This window comes from Vulpes vulpes, chromosome 8 (genome assembly GCF_048418805.1).
Source record: "Vulpes vulpes isolate BD-2025 chromosome 8, VulVul3, whole genome shotgun sequence".
In the NCBI taxonomy this organism is placed as follows: Eukaryota; Metazoa; Chordata; class Mammalia; order Carnivora; family Canidae; genus Vulpes; species Vulpes vulpes.
This window is the reverse complement of record NC_132787.1, coordinates 5,887,327-5,908,373: the sequence shown is the minus strand read 5'-3', so window position 1 is coordinate 5,908,373 and position 21,047 is coordinate 5,887,327. Positions and strand designations below refer to the sequence as shown.

At 44.2% G+C, this 21,047-nt stretch overlaps 2 protein-coding genes across 2 annotated transcripts; both read left to right on the top strand.

Annotated features, from left to right (window-relative positions):
• The first annotated feature begins 3,277 nt into the window (after window positions 1–3,277).
• Window positions 3,278–4,282, top strand: LOC112921242 (olfactory receptor 11A1-like). The gene has a single exon (XM_026000485.1). It carries the CDS (start codon window positions 3,278–3,280, stop codon window positions 4,280–4,282), a length of 1,005 nt encoding a protein of 334 aa, XP_025856270.1.
• A 10,391-nt stretch (window positions 4,283–14,673) lies between these two features.
• On the top strand, window positions 14,674–17,271 carry LOC112920984 (lysozyme C, milk isozyme). Its single transcript, XM_026000018.2, has 4 exons — window positions 14,674–14,901; window positions 15,908–16,069; window positions 16,660–16,738; window positions 17,090–17,271. Exons 1-4 carry the CDS (start codon window positions 14,763–14,765, stop codon window positions 17,154–17,156), a joined length of 447 nt encoding a protein of 148 aa, XP_025855803.1. The 5' UTR covers window positions 14,674–14,762; the 3' UTR covers window positions 17,157–17,271.
• The last annotated feature ends 3,776 nt before the right edge of the window (window positions 17,272–21,047 follow it).

Genomic DNA, 21,047 nt, shown 5'->3' with positions numbered 1-21,047 from the left:
CACTGAATCTAAGGTTCATCCGGCTCAACACTACTCTCTGCCAACAGAGAGAACCACCTCTGACCCAATCTAAACACATTTGGAAGAGAGCTTGCCATATTTTTTAAATGTCTTGTGTTTGTTCCAGAAGGTTTCAAAGAATGGGACCCATTATTTGCTAACTTCTGGAGCCTCTAGGAAGAAAGTTCATTTCCTCCACCTCTGACCCTGTCCAATGATCTTTATTTTAATGCCCAAAAATCATGCTATAGGGATCCCTGGATGGCGCAGCGATTTGGCGCCTGCCTTAGGCCCAGGGCGCGATCCTGGAGACCGGGGATCGAATCCCACATCGGGCTCCCGGTGCATGGAGCCAGCTTCTCCCTCTGCCTATGTCTCTGCTTCTCTCTCTCTCTCTCTCTCTCTCCCTCTCTCTCTCTCTCTCTATCATTAAATAAATAAATAAATAAATAAATAATTTAAAAAATCATGCTATAAATAACACGATTATTAGCCCCATAAGAATCACCTCTTTGAAATCAGAACTTTGTCCTTGTTCTGCCCTCTGAGCATCTATGGGCTAACTATAGTCCCTCTTCATAAGAATCCTTCTGGGTGGGTAGAGGAAAGGTAGGGGGAGAGAGGAAGGAATTGGATGAAGATGGTCAAAAGGTACAAACTTCCAGCTATGAAATAAATAAGCCCTGGGGATGGAGGCAGAAGGAATCCTTCCAATACTTGAAAATAGCTATCATAGTCACCCATTATTTTGTCATTTCCAGAGTAAACATCTCCACATTCTTCATATGTTCCTCATGCTTCACAGTTCCGAAGTCCTAATTCATAATAATCAACAAAAATCGCAAATAATTTTCACATAAATGGCTATTTTTCAGCTGATTGTTAAAGCCTACAAGCAGATTTTACACGTGCCCCTGTTAAATTTCATCTTGTTTTTAGTCTAGCATTCCAAAACACAAGATTATTTTGGATTATAATTTTATCACCTATAACAAGGGCTTCCCCTCTTTGTTTCGTATCATCTGTTGCTTGATGAGCCATGCGTATTTACTTTTTATCAAAGTCACTGCCAAAATAGGTGAAGAAGACAAGAAGATAAAGCCTTCTCCTCTTCACTACACAGGTTTCTCCAGATTTTCAGAGTCATTAATGAATAATTTTGGTGTAGGGTAGCCAAACTAAAAATATTATCTTTAAGCTCACAGTCACCATCTTTTCTATGAAACTTTACCAAAATTAATTATGTCCTTTTTCTACTCCTTTCTCCTGATCTACTAAATTATTAATACTATCAATAAGAAACATTATGTAAGGTTTGACATTATAACTATTATTATATAACTCCTGGTGATGTTTCCTTATGAGACTTGCATGTTTTCTAGAAAGAATATATTCAAGAATTTTACCAGAGGCCAAAGTCAAATTCACTGGTTAACAAGAGCAACAGTAACTTTTTTATCATAAGCATTGACTCAGAGACTTGAGAAGACTTAGGAAGTTTTGGGTCAGTTAACTGGTTGGTTGGTTGGTTGGTTGGTTGGTTGGTTTGGTTAGTTTTACTAGCTTCTTCCCTTGTTCCATCTTTCTGCTAAACCCAGGGTCTATTTCATTCTCAATTCAAGTCCCTCCCTGGCTCTTTAAGAAGCCACTAAAAGGAGCACGTGGGTGGCTCAGTCAGTTAAGCATCTGACTCTTGATTTCATCTCGGGTTATGATCTCAGGGTCGTTAAGACTGAACCCCACGTCAGGCTCTGCACTGGGCAAGGAGCCTGCTGAAGATTCTCTCTCTCTCTCTCTCTCTCTCTCTCTCTCTCTCCCCCTGTCCCTCCACTGTCCTTCCCCCTACTCTCTCTCTCAAAAAAAAAAAGCCACTAGTATATAAAAAGATAAAATATGTATCAAATACATATGAAAGTATTCCGTCCCCACTCTGTCAGTATCCCCCATGTGACCAAATGTGTGTCTGCATGATGGAAGCCCAAAACCAGAGAGAAAGGTAGGACCCTGGAAGGAACACAAAAACCCTGTGTTCTCGCTGCCATTTACTAATGTGGAATGTCACCTTTCTTAACTTCAAAAATGAGAAAACTTTCTATCATGTTGGACTTTCTGGTTTCTTCCCCCTACTACAAACATACACACACACACCTACTTGACTTCCATCTCCAGCCTTAATCATGGTTCCATCTCAAACTAAGTGACGATATTCCAATATTCCCTCAGTTAGGGGAGGACTCAGACATGCCTCCTCTATGTTAGCAATCATTTAAATGCCTCTTTCCTTAGCCCAAGCATTATCTGTCAGATGCTGCAATTTTTCTGTGGCAATTTACCATTGGAAAATTACTATAACTAGTTCACTTGTTTTATTTATCCATTCATTCATTCATTCATTCATCCCACAAGTACTTATCAAGGTCTTCCTGTGTGTTTGGCATTAGTATAATAGTGTAAAAACTAAGAGAAGGAATCCTGTCACAGGATAGAAATGTTTAAATAATCCACATCAGGTGAGATAAAATGACCATGTGACCTGTATAGAGAATATAGGGCAGGAGAACCAAGAAAAAGAAAGTATTCTCATCTTCCAATAAACTGATTAGAGACTGAGCACAGTGTAAGAATTGCCTTACCAGTGGTCACCCAGGTCACTTGTCCAAGGAAAAGGAATGAATACCCAGGAAAGTGGGATCTGAATTAATTCAGATCTTCCTATATTGCACCTCTTATAGAATAAATGATATAGATTGCTCATCAAAATTTCCATCTCATTGTCTTAGAAGAGGAAAATAGTACGAGATGATTAGCTGCTCCAGGAATGTGCATGACCTCTGAGCAGGACCACCTGCCAACTGAGTGATGGAGTCCTCCTACCCCACCCCTCCAGAGGACCCCACCAGGTGTAGTTCTGCTGTTGATACTCAGCCAAGATTGTCAGTAAATAGCTCACGGACGATTGGAAGAGTCCTATACTGCTGTCCAATACTAATATTTCTATCACTCAGGAAGGAGTTAGGAAAGAATTGTAGGGTAGTAGACTATTGCAGGAGCTTTGGACTCAAGCAAATGTGGGTTCACATCTTGACTACATCATAATTGCCTTGAATAATTGACTTAATCTTACTGGGTCTCAGTTTCTCCTCTATATACAGGAGACAATAAGGCCCATCTCTAATGCTTGCTGTGATGAATAAATGAATAAGCCAAGCATAGGGTGTGGTCCTTATGGGATCTTGGTTAAAGTTACCTTCCTCTCTTCTCCTCGGCCCAGATCTAGATGAGGAAGCAATCCAGTGGTGACAGTGAAAACCAGACCACCTGGCTGATCCTGGTTGGCTTTGGGGATCTGCAACACCTAGGCTTCCTCCCCTTCACCTTCTTTTTGGCCATTTATATGGTAACAGTTGGGGGCAACGCCCTCATCGTGCTGGCTGTGGCCTCCAGTCGGACACTCCACACACCCATGTATTTCTTCCTCTGCCACTTCTCCTTGCTGGAGATTGGTTATACCTCCAACATCATGCCTCAGCTGCTGTGGAGCTTTCTGGAAGGGAGGGAAGCCATCTCACTGGTCAGCTGTCTGGTCCAGTTCTACGTGTTTGCCTCCCTGGCTGCTGTTGAGTGCCTCCTGCTATCTGCTATGTCCTATGACCGTTACTTGGCCATCTGCCACCCTCTTCGCTACCCTGCCCTGATGAGCACCTGGTTGTGTGGCTGCCTCGCTGCTGGAGCCTGGGTCAGTGGCTTTTCTTTCTCTGCCTTCACTCTGGCCCTGGCAGCCCCTCTTCCCCTCTGCCCTGGCAGCAGGGAGATCGACCACTACTTCTGTGACTTTGCTCCAGTTGTAGGGCTGTTCTGTGGGGATGTGGGGGTCATGTGGGGAGCTGGGGTGAGCATCTCAGGCTTTCTGACATTGGCCCCCTTCCTGTTGATTGTGGCATCCTATGCCTTCATCTTGAGGACTGTGCTGCAAATACCTTCAGGCCATGGTAGGCAGAAAGCCTTCTCCACCTGTTCCTCCCACCTCAGCGTGGTCGGGGTGTTTTATGGCACCCTCATTGTGGTCTATGTAGCTCCAACAGACCACATGGCCCCCTTGCTCCGAAAGGCCTTCTCTGTCCTCTATACTGTATTCACTCCTATGGTCAACCCCATCATCTACAGCCTCAAGAACCAAGAGGTAAAGGGGGCCCTTCATAGACTCTGGGGACAGCTTATCCTAAGACATACTCCTCTGTGCGGGGTAGGGCAGCTATTGACTTCTTCCTGGATTCCAGCTTAGCTCCTTCCTCAAAGGGGCTAGAAGACTAGAGACTACTGTGGTGAAAAGATAAATACTGTGGGATTGAAAACAGATGTCTGACAAAATGAGGTAACTTAATTTTTCCATTTGGAATGGGGTAGCGATCAAAATCTTATGCCTGGGGGATCCCTGGGTGGCTCAGGGGTTGGGCGCCTGCCTTCTGCTCAGGGCATGATCCTGGAGACACTGGATGGAGTCCCACATCGGGCTCCCTGCATAGAGCCTACTTCTCCCTCCATCTGTCTCTGCCTCTCTCTCTCTGTGTGTGTCTCTCATGAATAAATAAATAAATAAATAATAAAATCTTTAAAAAAAAAACAAAATCTTATGCCTGCTACAGAGTCTAAATATTATAGACACTCCACAAATAATAGTTGAAAAAAGGAACAAATGAATGAATGAATGAATGAATGAATGGAAATGGAAATGGAAAAGAATGCCAGATGGAGCAGAGCGCAACTCAAGTGGGGAACATTTGCAGATTTTTATTAAATATTTTATTTATTTATTCATGAGAGACACAGAGAGAGAGAGAGGCAGAGACACAGGCAGTGGGAGAAGCAGGCTCCATGCAGGGAGCCCGACATGGGACTAGATCCCGGGACTCCAGGATCACACCCTGGGCTGAAGGCAGATGCTTAACTGCTGAGCCACCCAGGCGTCCCCATTTGCAGATTATTAATCTAAAATGACAAGATTAAGGTTGGCAGATAGAGAAAAGAGGGGTAAGGAGATGGCAATAAGGACCAGAATTAAATAAGATCTTATGACATGCTTCAAATGAAATCTCAGAAACAATAAGATAGACTTGGGCATAAAAATCTGTAGAGTAGTTATTTAGGTAGTGGTGGCATGAGAGCCACTTCCCCTATATCAGACAGGGCCCCTACTTGAGAGAAAAAGGGTCAGCCATTCATGCTGGTAGCCCAGGAGACCAAGTGGGCCACTGCCCTGGGAGTTCCCATTAGTCCTCCTGATGTCAGACAAGTAAGAAGTAGGGAAAAGGGAGGAGAGTAAATGAGAAAATAAGGAAATAAATTAAACCCAAAGAGAGAATTCTGAAATTTTGCCTCTAACAGGAAATCTTTAAAACCCCCCGTCTTTTTCTTTTAGATTTTATTTATTCATTTGAGAGAGAGAGAGGAGGAGGAGGATGGGCAGAGGTGGAGGGAGAGAATCCCAAGCAGACATCCTGTTGAGTATTGGAGCCCCACCAGGAGCTTGATCTCACGACCCTGAGACCATGACTTGAGCTGAAACGAAGAGTCAGATGCCCAACAAACTGAGCCACTCAGGCACCCCTAAAGTCTTTTAAAAATGACACAAGGAGGGGTATCTGGATGGCTCAGTGGTTGAGGGTCTGCCTTTGGCTCAGATCGTGATCCCAGGGTCCTGGGATTGAATCTCTCATCAGGCTCCCCATAGAAAGCCTGCTTCCTTTTTTTTTTTTTTTTTTTTTAGATTTTTTTTTAAATTTATTTATTCTTGAGAGATAGAAGGAGAGACAGAGCCAGAGACACAGGCAGAGACAGAGCCAGAGGGAGAAGCAGGCTCCATGCACCGGGAGCCCGACGTGGGATTCGATCCCGGGTCTCCAGGATCGTGCCCTGGGCCAAAGGCAGGCGCCAAACCGCTGCGCCACCCAGGGATCCCAGAAAGCCTGCTTCTTCCTCTGCCTATGTCTCTGCCTCTCTCTCTCTCTCTCTCTCTCTCTCTCTCTGTATCTCTCATGAATAAATAAAACCAAAATCTTTAAAAATAAATAAAATTCTTTTTTAAAAAGACACAAAAACATTTCTAATTTTTTTATTTGAAATCTATCTACATGTTTCTCAAGATATGGTATATAGATTAGCTATACCAGAATGATCTAGAGTAGCTGTTTACAAATGATTTCACCAGACCTACAAAATCAGAACCTCTAGAAATGGGGCCCAGGGATCAACACATAACAAATGCTACAGTTGCTTCTCAGTGTAGGGAGAGGGCATGGCTACCAGGGGTGACAAGGATAATAGGAAAACTGACCAAAATTGGGAGGGGGGTCATACAGTGCCTCATGGATGTAAAGATATAACCCTGAATGATGGGAATCAGACAGATAGGCAGAAATACAGAAAGGGCCAGAGAGAGGATCTGGAGGAAAATAGAAAACCTGGGATAGGGCAGCCCAGGTAGCTCAGCAGTTTTGTGCCACCTTCAGCCCAGGGCGTGATCCTGGAGACCTGAGATTGAGTCCCACGTCGGGCTCCCTGCATGGAGCCTGCTTCTCCCTCTGCTTGTGTCTCTGCCTCTCTCTCTCTCTCTCTCTCTCTCTCTCTCTGTGTGTGTGTGTGTGTGTGTGTGTCTCATGAATAAATAAATAAAATCTTAAAAAAAATAATAATTGTAGAAAACCTGGGATAGCTGACCCTGTCTAGGTGGGGTGGGAATACAGAGCAAGAAAAAACAAATAGAAAATTTCCCTGTCTGGAAGCCCCTCAGGGGCTCAGCCAGTTTAGCATCCAACTCATGGTTTCAGCTCATATCATGATCTCAGGGTGGTGAGATCGAAACACACCCCACTCTCCACTCCCCACCCATCCCTTGTGGGGACTCCAAGCTCAGTGGGAAGTCTGCTGCTTGGGATTCTCTCTCCCTCTCCCTCCGCCCCTCCCCCTGCCCACTCTCTTGCTTGAAAAAATAAATAAATCTTTAAAAAGAAATTTCCCCTGTCTGGAAAGTTGCTCAGGAAGTGGACAGAACCTCAGCTGTATAAGAGTATTAGCAATGTCTCTGTGATGGTTACTCTTTGCATTAAAGTCAAAAGTGAAATCCTGTGTTGTAACAGTGTCTTGGAGGGAAGGCCAGGACCGAATGTACAGGATGCACATCAGGGCCCCCAAACACAGACCCCAGCAGCGTCTTCCCCCCCAGGCTTGCCTCACAGTGTGCCCAGCGGGGTTTGCCTACTGTCTGTGTGAGAAGCACTGGGAACAGTCTATAGACAGGTCAGGGACAATTGTCGTGCTCACGCAGGGAGGTGCGGGTCCCAAGGACTGCACAAAGCAGGTAGCTGCCTTTATGATACTATTTCCAGGGTTTTGAGAAAGTTCCAAGCCCCTCTCCTCACCCCTCTCACCACCACCACCACATGACAGCCCACCATAAGCAGTCCCATGCCTACTCCTGAAGCCAGAAGTCCGTATCTAAAGTGTCACCATTGTATGGGGCACCCGGGTGGCTCAGCCATTGAGCATCTACTTTTGGCCCAGGGCGTGATCCTGGGGTCCTGCATTGGGCTCCCTGAAGGGAGCCTGCTTCTCCCTCTGCCTGTGTCTCTAGCCTCTCTCTCTGACTCTTAGGAATAAATAAATAAAATATTTTTTAAAATTTAAAAATTAAAAAATAAAGTGTCACCATTTAAAATAATAATAATAATAAATAAATAAATAAATAAATAAATAAATAAATAGATAAATAAATAAATAAATAAATAAAAAGTGTGTGTTTTAATCGGTAGTCAAATGCCCACAGTCGGGTGGTGGGGAGAGCCCAGGCCCAGCCTGCGCATCTGCGTCCTACCGCCCAGGGCCCAGCCCAAGGGAATTACTTAACCCCCTGGAGTCTCAGATTCCTGCTGTGACATGAAAGGAAGAATAACAAGACATACATACATACAGGAGCCTTGTGGAAATTAAATGAAATACATATTCTCTGTCTCTGTGCCTGATTGGCCCATGGCACGTCTGAACACACATTAGGGACCTCCCTCACCCTCCCTTCCTCTCAGTAAGTCAGGAGGCCACCACCCCTCCAGTCCCTCCTCCGTGGCGGGGGCCAGCCCTTCCCCCAGTTGGAACCAGGTCACATACAAACAGGAGCCACAGCTGCTCCTTCTCGTCCCCTGGCGTTAAAGGACTGAGACGACACTGGGAGGATGCCGGGTCACAGGACAACCGGACCTAAACAGAGGAGAGACCCCAGGGGAGAGAGTCTGAGAAGAAAAATAGAGAAGGGAGGGGAGAGAGAGGCAGGGGGACAGGGAACAGGGAAATGACAAGACAGGGGAAGGAGAGAGATCATGGAAGGGGAAGTAAAAGCCTCAGGCAGGAGAGGTAAGAAAGGAAAGAAAGGGGCGCCTGGGTGGCTCTGGCATTAAGCGTCTGCCTTGGGCTCAGGTGGAGATCATGAGTCAGGATCCCCGGTCAGCAGGGAGTCTGCTTGTCCCTCCCCCAAGGTCGTGCTCTCTTGGGCTCTCTCTCTCTCTCTCTCTCTCTCTCTCTCAAATGAATAAATAAAATCTGTAAAAAAAAAAAAAAAAAGGAAATAAGGAGAAGCAAAGGAGAAAGGAAGAGTTCCAGAAACTTCTCCCAGATTCCTCCCCTGGAAAACACATCGTTATGTTCCTAATGAAAAGGAAGCAGATTGGGTTTTTTAAAATGTTTCAGCTAGGGGCACCTGGGTGGCTCAGTTGGTTGAGCATCCACCTCTTGGTTTCAGCTCAGGCCATGATCTCAGGGTTGTGGGATCCAGCAGGAAGGATGGGGTGGGGGTACCTCTGTGCTCAGTGAGGAGTCTTTTGGAGATTTTTCTCCCTCTCCCTCCGTTCCTCCCTCTACTCATACTTTCTCTCTCTCTCTCTCAAATAAAATCTTTTTAAAAAATGTTTCAGTTATTAATGGGACTTCAATATGGCATGGTAAGTCCATGCTTTGAGATACCCTACCTACAGCAAGCACACAGCAGTAATTGAAAAAATGTGAAAGGGGGATCCCTGGGTGGCTCAGTGGTTTGGAGCCTGCCTTCAGCCAGGGCGTGATCCTGGAGACCCGGGATCAAGTCCCACATCGGGCTCCCTGCATGGAACCTGCTTCTCCCTCTGCCTGCCTGTGTCTCTGCCTCTCTCTCTGTCTCTCATAAATAAATAAAATCTTAAAAAAAAAAAAAAAAAAAAAGAAAAAGAAAAAATGTGAAAGGCATATAATAGCTCAAAAACAAAATAAATATCCCCGTGGGCCACAAATGTAAGGAAACTAATAATAAAAGCTGTGAGTAGGACTGAAGCCAAAGCCCTGCCAGATTCCAGGTTCAAGCCAGAAGAGGCAGCTCTGAGTTCAGCTCCTGTAGGTTAAAGGAGGCTCCAAGTTCTCCACCTGCAGCAGGAACTAGAGCCAAAGTCATTCTAGAAAGGAGGAGCTGGGACCAGGGTCTCTTTTCATTAAAGAGAAATGAGAAAAACCTGCTGCCTGCTACTGTCTGAGGCCAAAGCTTATCCAGAGCACATCTAAGGAGGCAAGAGAGCACAGAGCTTCATGACCAGCCATGGAGAGTGCATACGTGTGGTCTCCCACTCAAGATGAGTCAGAGGTCCAACATTATAAAATACTTGGAAAACACCTAACTCTACAAAAGATAGCCAAAAAATCAACAATTGGGAGATAAATTTACGCTAGAGAATACTAAAACATTAAGAGTCTGAGAGAAAGACAAACACCATATGATTTCACTTATATGTGGAATCTAAAAAAGCAAAACAAATAAGGGAACAATAAGAGTAGAAACAGACCCATAAATACAGAAAACAAACTGATGGTGACCAGAGAGGAGTAGGTTGATGGGCAAAGTGGATGAATGGGAGGGGAAGACACAGGTTTCCAGTTCGGAATGAATATGTCATGGGGATAAAAATCACAGCATAGGGAATATAGTCAGTGGTGTGGGGTTTTTGTTGTTGCTTTTGTTCTTGTGTTTTCTCCAAGTTTTTATTTAAATTCCAGTTAGTTAACATATAGTGCAATATTGATTTCAGGAGTAGAATTTAGTGATTCGTCACTTATATACAACTGGTGCTCATCACAAGGGCTTTCCTTAATCCCCATCATCCATTGAACCCAACACCCACCCACCCCGCACTCATCTCCCCTCCAGCAACCCTCCGTTTATTTTCTACAGTTTAGTCTGTTTTCTGGAGACACCTGAGTGGCTCAGTCAGGTAAGCCTCTGCCTTCAGCTCAGATCATGATCCCAGGGTTCAGGATCAAGGCCTACCTGCAGCTCCCTGGGCTCCCTGGGCTCCCTGCTCCAGGGGAGCCTGCTACTCCCTCTCCTGCCCCACCTCCTGCTTGTGCTTGCTCTCTCTCTCTCTCTCTCTCTCTCTCTCTCTGAAATAAATAAAATCTTTAAAAAAAAAAAAAGAGTTCTTTTTCTAGTTTGCCTCTCTTTTTGTTCCTCCTATGTCCATCTGCTTTGCTTCTTAAATTCCACATATGAGTGAATGCAGGTATTCTAACGGTGTTGCATGGTGACAGATGGTAGCTATATTTGTGGTGAACATGGCTTAATGTATGAACTTGTGGAATCACTAGTTGTACATCTGAAACTAATGTAACAGTGTGTGTCAGCTATACTTCAAGTTTTAAATAATACATTAAAAGTCTGGAAATGAAAAAAAATTAAAAAATGAAAAAATAAAAGTCTGGAAATGCCTTAAAATAAAGTATTTGGATCCTTAAAAAGATAGTATATGAATAATTTACATATAGTACTAGAGAGAAAATCATGAAACATCTAGACAGAATTAAAACAAGTACAGATAGGGGCACCTGGGTGGTTCAATCAGTCAAGTAACTGCCTTTCATTCAGGTTATGATCTCGGGGTCCTCAGATGGAGCCCCACATCGGGCTCCTTGCTCAGTTGGAAGTCTGTTTATCCCTCTGCTCCTTCCCCAAGCGCCTGCCACTTTTGCTCATATTCTCTCTCTCTCTCTTTTGCAAATAAATAAAATATTTTTTAAAAACAAGCACAGAGGGATCCCTGGGTGGCTCAGCAGTTGAGCACCTGCCTTCAGCCCAGGGTGTGATCCTGGAGACCCCGGGGTCAAGTCCCACATCAGGCTCCCTGCGTGGAGCCTGCTTCTCCCTCTGCCTGTGTCTCTGCCTCTCTTCCTCTCTGTGTCTCTCATAAATAAAATCTTTAAAAAAAATAAAGTGGCCATTAGGTCTTGGATGGCTTAAAAAAAAAAAAAAACAAGCACAGATAGATATGCAAGAGAACAAATTTGAAAATTAGAAATTAAAAAATATATATTTCATTGAAATATTTCAAGACTCAATAGGTGGAATAAACTCTAGACTTAAGAGAGGTGAAGACAGAATTAGCAAATTGCAAGATAATGTTAAATACTTCACACAGAGTATAGTACAGAGAAGCAAAGAGATAAAATACCAAATGTAGTACAAAGGTCTAGAGTTTAAACGGAGAAGCTCCAACATTTGCTGATACAGGGTTCCAGGAAAAACAGAAAGGAGAAACAGGAAGAAGAGTAACTTGAACAGATACTGAAAATTTCCCAGACTTAAAAAGAGATATAAATTCTCATTAGAATATATTTAAAATATGGGGCAGCCCCGGTGGTGCAGCAGTTTAGCGCCGCCTGCAGCCCGGGGTGTGATCCTGAAAGGCCTGGGTTCTAGTCCCACTTCAAGCTTCCTGCATGGAGCCTTCTTCTCCCTCTGCCTGTGACTCTGCCTCTCTCTCTCTCTCTCTCTCTGAATAAATAAAAAGTTTTTAAAATAAAAAATAAATAAGTTTTTTTAAAAAGAATATACTTAAAATACGAAACAAAATAAAATACAAATCCACACTTGGACACACCAAAGTGAAACTGTAGAATATTATGGGTAAAGAAGAAGGTACATGCAATTATGTTCAGCATTTTCTGAATAACAAAAATTGGAAACAGTCTAAATATTCATCAGTAGAATGACTACAAAATAGTGGCAATACAATGAAATACTGTAGAGTAGTTAATATGAGAGCATCAGCATGAATAAACCTCGAAAACAAGTTGTGTGAAAAATGCAAGGTGCCATCAGAAAGGGAGAAAAACCATGAGAGACTCAACTCTAGAAAACAAACTGAAAGTTGCTGGAGGAAAGGTGGGTGGGGGGTGGGGCAATTTGGTGGTGAGCATTAAGGAGGGCATGTGATGTGATGAGCACTGGGTGTTAGATGCAACTGATGAATCATTGCACACTACATCTGAAACTAAGAATGTACTTTATGTTGACTAACTAAATTTAAATTTTAAAAAAATTTTAAATGCAAAGTCCAGAAAAATACGCACAGTATTACGCCATTTGTTTGAAATTTAAAACCACACAAAACAATGCATATATTGTTTGTCGGTGCATACATGTGTAATGAAGACATGAAAACCTACACAGATGAAAACCAAGTAGAAATAACACACACAAGGATGCCAGTGTGGCTCAGTGGTTGAGCGTCTGCCTTCAGCTCACAGTCTGCTCCCAGGGTTCTGGAATCAAATCCCACGTCAAGCTCCCTGGAGGGAGCCTGCTTCTCCCTCTGCCCCTGTCTCTGCCTCTCTCTGTGTGTCTCTCATGAATAAATAAATAAAATCTTAGAAAGAAAGAAAGAAAGAAAGAAAGAAAGAAAGAAAGAAAGAAAGAAAGAAAGAAAGAAAACACACAAATTCAGAATCCTCACTACATCTATAATAATCACCTCCTCAATTAGAGACTATTTATTCTCCCCAGCCCGGGTATAGCTGAATCTAGAAGTAATCAATCTCACTCCTGACACTTTGAGATCATCACCAACCCCATCTGCTTTAAGTCTCCTATTTCTTTGAGGTTTATGTATTCTGGCCATACACCTATCACCTCCCTTTGGTTGTTCTCCCGCATTCTTTGAGAACACTGACGTTTCACAGAATTTCCCTCCATCTCAAAATCCTCCTACTCTGTGATTCAAACATCCATATGAATATCCTGTCCAACACCTAGCCTCTCCAACCCAAGAAGCATCTCCTTTGATCCACTTCAGTCACGCATCCTCCTGGTCCCATCCTGAATCTTGCCACCATCACTCAGAACTTCTTCACCACCAATACCATAAACTCAGGTATGCACTTTTCTCACCAACCTCTTATTATTTCCGGTCACTTGTTCACTCATTCCCACTACTCCTGTTTGGATTCCATTGAAACATCCAGTCCACTGATAGCCACTTCTACTGTTCCTCTGTGTAATAATCTCCTTCTCTCTCCCCTTCCTTCCTCATCCAGATAAGACTCCATGGTCCAAAATCTACACCACCTTTGCCAATATCTTTCATTATCTTTCCTTATTGTCTTTCCTTCCACTTGCCTGGGAAAAAACCTAACCCAAATGCATATTTTCACAGGTGCCTTTAGAGTAAAGATCAACCTCCTTAAGCTCCTGAATGTCTCTGGTCATAGACATGGAATTAATCTAATCAATGAAAGCATAAGCAGATGGGTAGCCAGACCAATTAGCTACCCTGAGTGAATATTATAAATAAGTTATGCCTAGTGTCCATTCCTGTATGTTTCCAAGTCGACATCATACAGTGCCCTTTCACAGCAAAGTCTTGCCAGTTACTTCAAGAAGACCTACAGAAGCCGCCTTCCAGCTCTACCACTATTATTACTCTTGTGTGTCTTCTTAGAAAGTATTGATCTAGGGATGTCTGGGTGGCTCAGTGGTTGAGCGTCTGCCTTCGGCTCACGTTTTGATCCCCAGGTCTTGGGATCAAGTTCTGCATTGGGCTCCCCATGGGGAGCCTGCTTTTCCCTCTGCCTATGTCTCTGCCTCTTTCTCTGTGTCTCTCATGAATAAATAAATAAAATATTTTTAAAAAATAGAAGAGAAAGTATTGGTGTAGTGATAACTCTTCTTCCATAATGTCTATCCACCAAATTAAAAATAAGACCTTGTGCTCTAATAATTATCAACTTTGTCTAACTAACCAATACACACACACACACACACATCCTCTATTAGTTCTGTTTCTCTGGAGAACCCTAATATAGGATGTTTGATGATCATTGATCACAGATAATAGAGAGAATTCAATATAGTTGCGGTTTTTAATATGATGACTTCTTGCAGACACAGAGATATTATGAACTTAGACTCTAGTGGTCTCCTATTCAATCAATGGTTTACTGATTGCAGATGCAAGAAGATCCTCAATTTCTCCAAACTCAGTGATGCTCATCATGGGTCTCCTACTAGACTGAGTAGGAAAATACCCTCAGCCAAGCACAGATTATGAGCCAAAGTTCAGCAAAACACACAGGGACAATCCCCTCTGGAGATATTCCAACAAAAGCACAAGGGTTGAAAATGATACTTCTTTCTCTTACCAACTCCCTTCTCTCCCCATTTCTCTCCTCCACACATTTTCCCAAATCCAGGACCCACCCCCACCAAAATGAGACTTTATTCCTGGTATTATTCTTGGTTACATCCCCTTCCCTGAAGTTTATACTGGCTGGACCAGTTTGGGGGAACTATCTTTGGGCAGCCGTGTCCTTCCTGGCATAGATGCCAGCACTATTACCCAATCAGAGATATCTTTGTGCCCAGAGGGTTATAAGAGACAACAACATCCTGGACATAGCAGACTTGTGTTTCACCAGCTACAGAAATGAGGTCTATTCTGGTCATCACCATCCTCAGCTACTTCTTTGTAGCCGATGAGGCCAAAATCTTCTCCAAGTGTGAGCTGGCCCGCAAGCTGAAGAGCATGGGAATGGATGGCTTCCATGGCTACAGCCTGGCAAACTGTGAGTATGAACTTTTTTCTGTCTCTGCTCAAAAAGACCTTCTTCCCCAGCCAATTTCTCCCTTTTCACTTCCTGATTTACACATTTATCAGGGCTCTCTTCCACTCCCTGACAGCTCTTCTTGTCTCTGCCTCCACTGCCTTATATTCCTATCAGGATCTCCTTTCTCTCTTCCACCAGGGATTATCTTATCCAAGTAAAATTTCTTCTGCTGTTCCCCAAAATCACCTTCCCTCCCAGTGGCCTAGAATACTTCCTCAAAAATACCCAGAGACTCACCTAACCTCTTCGTTTTGCTCCCATGACCTTTGCTTTCACCTGCATCCTTTTGGATACTGCAGCATGGTTGGCACTGATTCCCACCGTCTTCCCTGCCCTTCTGTCCATCAAAAAAAAACAATCTACATCTGCTGTGTTTGTCCAAAGTCTGTTCTATCCAAGTCACAAGGGAGTACGATAAGGACTGTGAGAACAGAAGGTGAGGCAGAAACAAGGTCACTCATCTCATCAGTAAGAACACATGAAGCTATTCCAATTTCCCTTAAATATCTTCATTTTTCTTCGTGTCAAATATACTCTTTCCTATCACTCCCCAAGGACAGCTTTTGGGGCTTCCTTTCTAGGATCCTCCTCCATTACTTCTCCATCTCTTCTCTTCCATATACTTTAGGATAAAAGGCAATGTGAGTATCCAAGGCAAGAGTCGGCTATTTGGCTGGGAGATGAGGCTGGAAAGATAGACTGGGAGATAGTGCTTGCTTGATTGATTATTGGGCATTACAAATGCATTTATTAAACACATTGTTATTACATTCTTCCCATGGGCTAATTATTGCTTGGGACTAGGAATATACAATGGATGATAAACATAAATCTAACACTGAGGATTTTATAGTCTTTTCATTTCAGTCTCAAGGGGCTTTCTGGCCATTCTAGCATAGCATGAGGTGTGCTCATCGTGAAACAATTCCCCTTTTCTACCCACACTTTTGCTCCCTCGACACAGGGGTCTGCATGGCTGAGTACGAGAGTAACTTCAACACCCAGGCCTTTAATGGGAGAAATTCCAATGGCAGTAGTGACTATGGAGTCTTCCAGCTGAACAGCAAGTGGTGGTGCAAAAGCAACTCTCACTCCTCGGCAAATGCCTGCAACATAATGTGCAGCAGTAAGGACTCGATCCCCTCCAAGGGCTGGGTGAAGTGGGGCAGGGAAAACAGGTGCAAGATTGAACACCCTACTCCCTAACACCTGCCCCTCGCCTGTGCTGGAGAAGGCCAGGACAGGGAATAAAGGGGCCCCAGAGAGTCCTCACACTAAAAGAGGATTCCACAGAATTCCTCCTGCCTAAAAGGAAGAAGGAAGATACACTGACCTCTGACTAAGCCTCACCTTCATGGGTTCCCATCCCTCAAGCCGTTTTATCCCGTTCCTGACACACGCATGGCTGCATCACCAGTCCACATACCCCCACACAGAACTCTGGACACACTAAGCAGTTTCCTGAACACAAAGGCTCTCCCTGGTCCATCAGGTCCTGGCTGCCCTCCGGAGGGAGTGATGCTCAGAGGCAGATTCAAAGCAAGGCAAGAAAACTCAGGCAAATGGAAGGCAAATCCACAAAAGGGCTCCAGAAATAGAGGGTCTCTGACCCAGGCTCAATTTCCTCTGGAACTTCCCCCATCAAAAAAGTATTGATTAATGAAACAGAAAAAGAGGATTTTTTTTCCCTCTCCATTCAACCACTTTTCCTTTCAGAATTCCTGGATGACAACATCAATGATGATATCGCCTGTGCCAAGAGGGTTGTGAAAGATCCTAATGGGATGTCTGCCTGGTAAGCAGAACATGAGGGGCAGAGAGCAGCCACTCGGACAGGCATGGGCCCAGACCTAGACAGTATGAGGGACGCTCATAGAATCGCAGCATCTCTGCTGTAGGCCTCTCCCTGGGCTTTGTAGGGAGCTGAGACCATTCTCCTGACGGAAGTGAGGCAGAGCAATACTGTGCCACGCTCACCCGAGGCCTCCCTGCAACACCGACTCAAGCCTTTTCACACCGGCAAACCCGCCCCATCTGAGATTCTCCCACAGCATAAACTGACTCCAGCCTGAAGACCCTACTCCAGCTGAGCCCCTCTAGACTCCTGCCCCTGCCTCTGATCTATGCCCTATTTCTCTATTCTTAGGGTGGCCTGGGTTAAACACTGCAAAGGCAAAGATTTGTCCAAATACCTGGCCAGCTGTAACCTGTGAAATGGTCATTGGATACGGCTCCTGGAGAACGTGACCCAGAAGGCAGGGTCATTCCTCAAGGTTCTGGGAAGCTCTGAATTTCCCCTGCCTCCAAAATAAAAGTTACTCAAGTTCAGCTGTCTCCAGTATGATGCTTAAGGGCTGGGTTACGACAGAGGCTTGCTACCGGATGTAGACACCTGGAGGTCCTCTTCTCTCCAAGCCCATCACCGGAGTTCCTTCTATCTCCTCGGGAAAGATAGTTAAGGACAACCCTTTCCTGGGCCCTGCTGGAGGTTGATACAGAATCCTAGATGCGAGCTCTTATGAAATTCATTTAGTAAAGATGGCTAATATTATTCTCCGTCACCAGGAAGGAGAGTTCAAGATGAAACAGGGAAAAAAATTATGAGAGAGATTTGGGTTAGACGTAGAGAAGGACCAGCAGAATATGAGGAGGATAGTCAGCTAGGGTAATGACTCAGCTGCCATAACAGAGTCCCCAAAATATAGTGTTCTCGCAAAGCAGTCCGAGATGGGTGGACAGGCTCCTCTGTCCCACGCAGACATTCAGAAACTCAGATTCTTTCCGTTTTGCATCTCCACCATCCTCTAAAAGCAGTGCTACTCAAAGTGTGGTCCACAGATCAGCAGCACCAGCAACAATGGGAAGCTTGTTAGAAATGCAAATTCTTGGGCCCACTGTCAGACCTACTGAATCCTTGTTTTAAACTGTTTTAATGAGCTCTCCGGGTGATTCTTATGCTTTAAAAAACACACAGAGAAGCACTGCCCTAGGGTGTGTCCTCCAAGCTAGATTGGAGGCACTCCATGCTCTAAATTGCAGAAAAGGGGGTGGGGGGAACGTGTGGGTGACTCAGTCGGTTAGGCATCTGCCTTCAGCTAAGGTCATGATCTTGGGTTCCTGGGATCCGGCCCCAAGTTGGGGCTCCCACTGCTCACTGGAGAGTCTGCTTCTCCCTCTCCCTCTGTTCCCTGCTCTGCTCATGCTCGCTTGCTCTAATAAACAAATAAAATCTTTTAAAAGTGCATAAATAAATAAATTGCAGGAAGGGGAGTTGGTCTGGAGAAACACACAGACAATGTTTTAAGGTCCAGGCCTGGAAGAGGCACATGTCACTTCCATGTACACTCCAGAGACAGAATTTAATCACAAGCCATCCCCGGCAGCAAAGGAGCCTGGGAGACCTTTACCAGCAGGGCAGCCCAGGTCCTGATAACAGTATTATGGGAAAATGGGCAAATGGATTTGGGTGGACAACTAGTAGTTTCTGCTACAGTAATTAATAAATCATTCAATAAAGTAAGTCATAATCACATTCCCATGGTGTAAATGTTTCCATATAATAGGATTTTTGTGCCCCACTATCCCTTTAAATATTATTCTGTGGGGTAGGTTCTTCTCCTACCTCTGGTATAAAAACTCAGGCAGGTACCATGACTTTTCTGGTCACCCTCAGATAATGAGAGCACACCAACTCTGTCCAAGGGAGTCTCCTCTCCTCTCTCCAGCTCTTTTCTTGGCATCTCCAACATCTTTTATAGACTGACCAGTGGAAGATCAACTAAAGATGCAAAACATATTCCCCACAGTCTCCTTTTTATTTTTTTAAAGATTTTATTTATTTGAGAGAGAGACAGTGAATGAGCAGGGGCAGGGGCAGAGGGAGAAGCAGACTCCCCATCCAGCAGGGAGACTGACATGTTATGGGGGATTGATCCCAGGACTCCGGGATCATGACCTGAGCTCAAGGCAGCCCTGTACCTGAGCCACACAGGTACCCCCACAATCTCCTTTTTAAATATTTTTGGTCTTACATTTCACTTTGAAATGTGCTCTCTAGTGTCTTGAAGCCACAGCCGAACCTAAACCGGACAAGTTTCCCATTTAACCTCCTGATACAATAACTCTGAACAGTTGATGGAGTACTTTCAGAGACCAGATCTGATTGAGCACACTGTATGTGTTATAGAAAGACTCTGATGCTCACTCTCTGATGGCCACGACACTACCTTGCTGTTCCTGCAGCTGGAAACTTCTGGGTAGCTAGCTCTCTGACTGGGCACCGTCTTTCCTGCTGCTGCTGCTGCTACTGTAGCTGGCTAGACTCCTCCCTTGCCTGGTTGCCATCACCTTGGCTTAGCCCCTTCTGAAGGTTCCCAGGTAGGAAAAGAAAGCAGTGGAAGGACGGGCAGGTAAAGTGACAAGGAAATAGAGGCCAGCCTATATTCTGGCACCAATATCACACAGCTCTTTAGCAGGGCTAATTCTCTCCCCATTTTTCTGAAGGAAGTTCTCTGCACCTCAATATTCGAGGAGGCAGCAAAGTGGGTTCTCACAACCATCCAAGAACCCTGTCCCTTCCTGGGCTAGAGTGCATTATTATTCTCTATTCCCTACCCCCTCCCTCCATCATGTGATCTTCCAGAGCACTACAAGGGACAGAATCCCCTACACATGGATGTTGAACTCGGACATGCAGTTTGCTTTGCCAACAGAATGTTAGCAGATATGACACAAATAGAAACTAAAAATGTGATTGCATGGTTTTGTTTGGCCTCCTGTGCTCCTGTGATTGCCAGGCAAGAGCATGCCCCAGGTACTCACTGTCCCCAACCCGCTCTCCCCAACCTGGGCCCCAGACTGAAACATGTGGAATAGACTTGAACCCAGTCCAAATCCTGGCTCCTAAAGTAGAGCTCCTTCCCCCCTACACCCCACCAGACCCAAAAGTAGGGGAAAAAATGCTGTTATAAGCCATTGAGTTTTGGGGTGGTTTATGACACAAGAAAAAAAAAACTGACTCTTCCTCTTCCTCAGCCATGTGTCTTCTCAGCGTCATCCCCTTTACTTGACCATCACAAATCCTGTCCCCAGCTGGATTACCAGCAGGACTCTTCACTGTGAGGATGCAGATTCTGTACCTTCCTTGATGGATTTGCATTACGTTTAGTTTATTTATTTTTATTTTTATTTTTATTTTTACGCTTAGTTTAAATATGTTTACTGAGCCTTTACTTTGTGGTTAATTGCCTTGAAAAGGGATTTACAAGAGGGCCTTGCCTTTTATTATACTGTAAACCTAGGGAGAGAATCTAAAATCCCCAAATAATCCTACCAGTAACCAATGAGTATAAATGGGCCCTTAATCAAAATCAAATAGAGCTTCTTTCCTCTCCTGACATAAACCAATGAAGGGAATGTATACATAGTTTTTATAAATGTTGGTTAGGCATTTATGAAACAAAAGGGTTTTTTGGGGGGGTCACTTCTTTTTTTGGGGGGGGGTCACTTCTTTAAACAAAGTTTTGGTGCAGGATATTTTTATTCACCCCTGAAAAAGCAATATTGTTCTTTTTAATTCTATAAAAATCAACTAAAGAACTAAAGGCAATGTAGAGAAAAACAAAACCAGAGGGGCACCTGGGTGGCTCAGTTGGTTAAGCATCAGGTTGCGATTTTGGGGTCCTGGGATCAAGCCCCCAGGGCCAGTTCTGTCAGGCTCCCCGCTCAGTGGGGAGTCTGCGTGTCCCTCTCTCTCTACCCCTCCCCTGGCTCATGCTCTCTCAAATAAATAAATGCAATCTTAAAAAAAAAAAAAAAAAGGAAAAACAAAACCAGAAGACTCATGCTACCAGGTATCAAGAACTATTACAAAACGATAGTAATTATGATAGCTTGGTATTGGGGCAAAGATAGGCAAATAGATGAGTGGAACAGAAGAGTGACTCTCACAAACCTGACCAACTGATAAGACAAAGTAGCACTGTATTGCAGTGGAGAAAGGATTACATTTCCAATAAATGGTGCCCAATCAACCGGCTATCCATATGGCTGGTCTTGTTATCTTTTACTCATCTCAGAGCTCTCTGTAATACTAGAATAGGAAC

Excerpts from the sequence above, each read along its gene's own strand:
- LOC112921242 (XM_026000485.1), top strand. The coding sequence starts at position 3,278 with ATGAGGAAGCAATCCAGTGGTGACAGTGAAAACCAGACCACCTGGCTG.
- LOC112920984 (XM_026000018.2), top strand. The coding sequence starts at position 14,763 with ATGAGGTCTATTCTGGTCATCACCATCCTCAGCTACTTCTTTGTAGCC. Across the intron at positions 14,902-15,907 it reads TGGCTACAGCCTGGCAAACT|GGGTCTGCATGGCTGAGTAC; the intron begins GTGAGTATGAAC and ends CCCTCGACACAG. Across the intron at positions 16,739-17,089 it reads CCTAATGGGATGTCTGCCTG|GGTGGCCTGGGTTAAACACT; the intron begins GTAAGCAGAACA and ends CTCTATTCTTAG.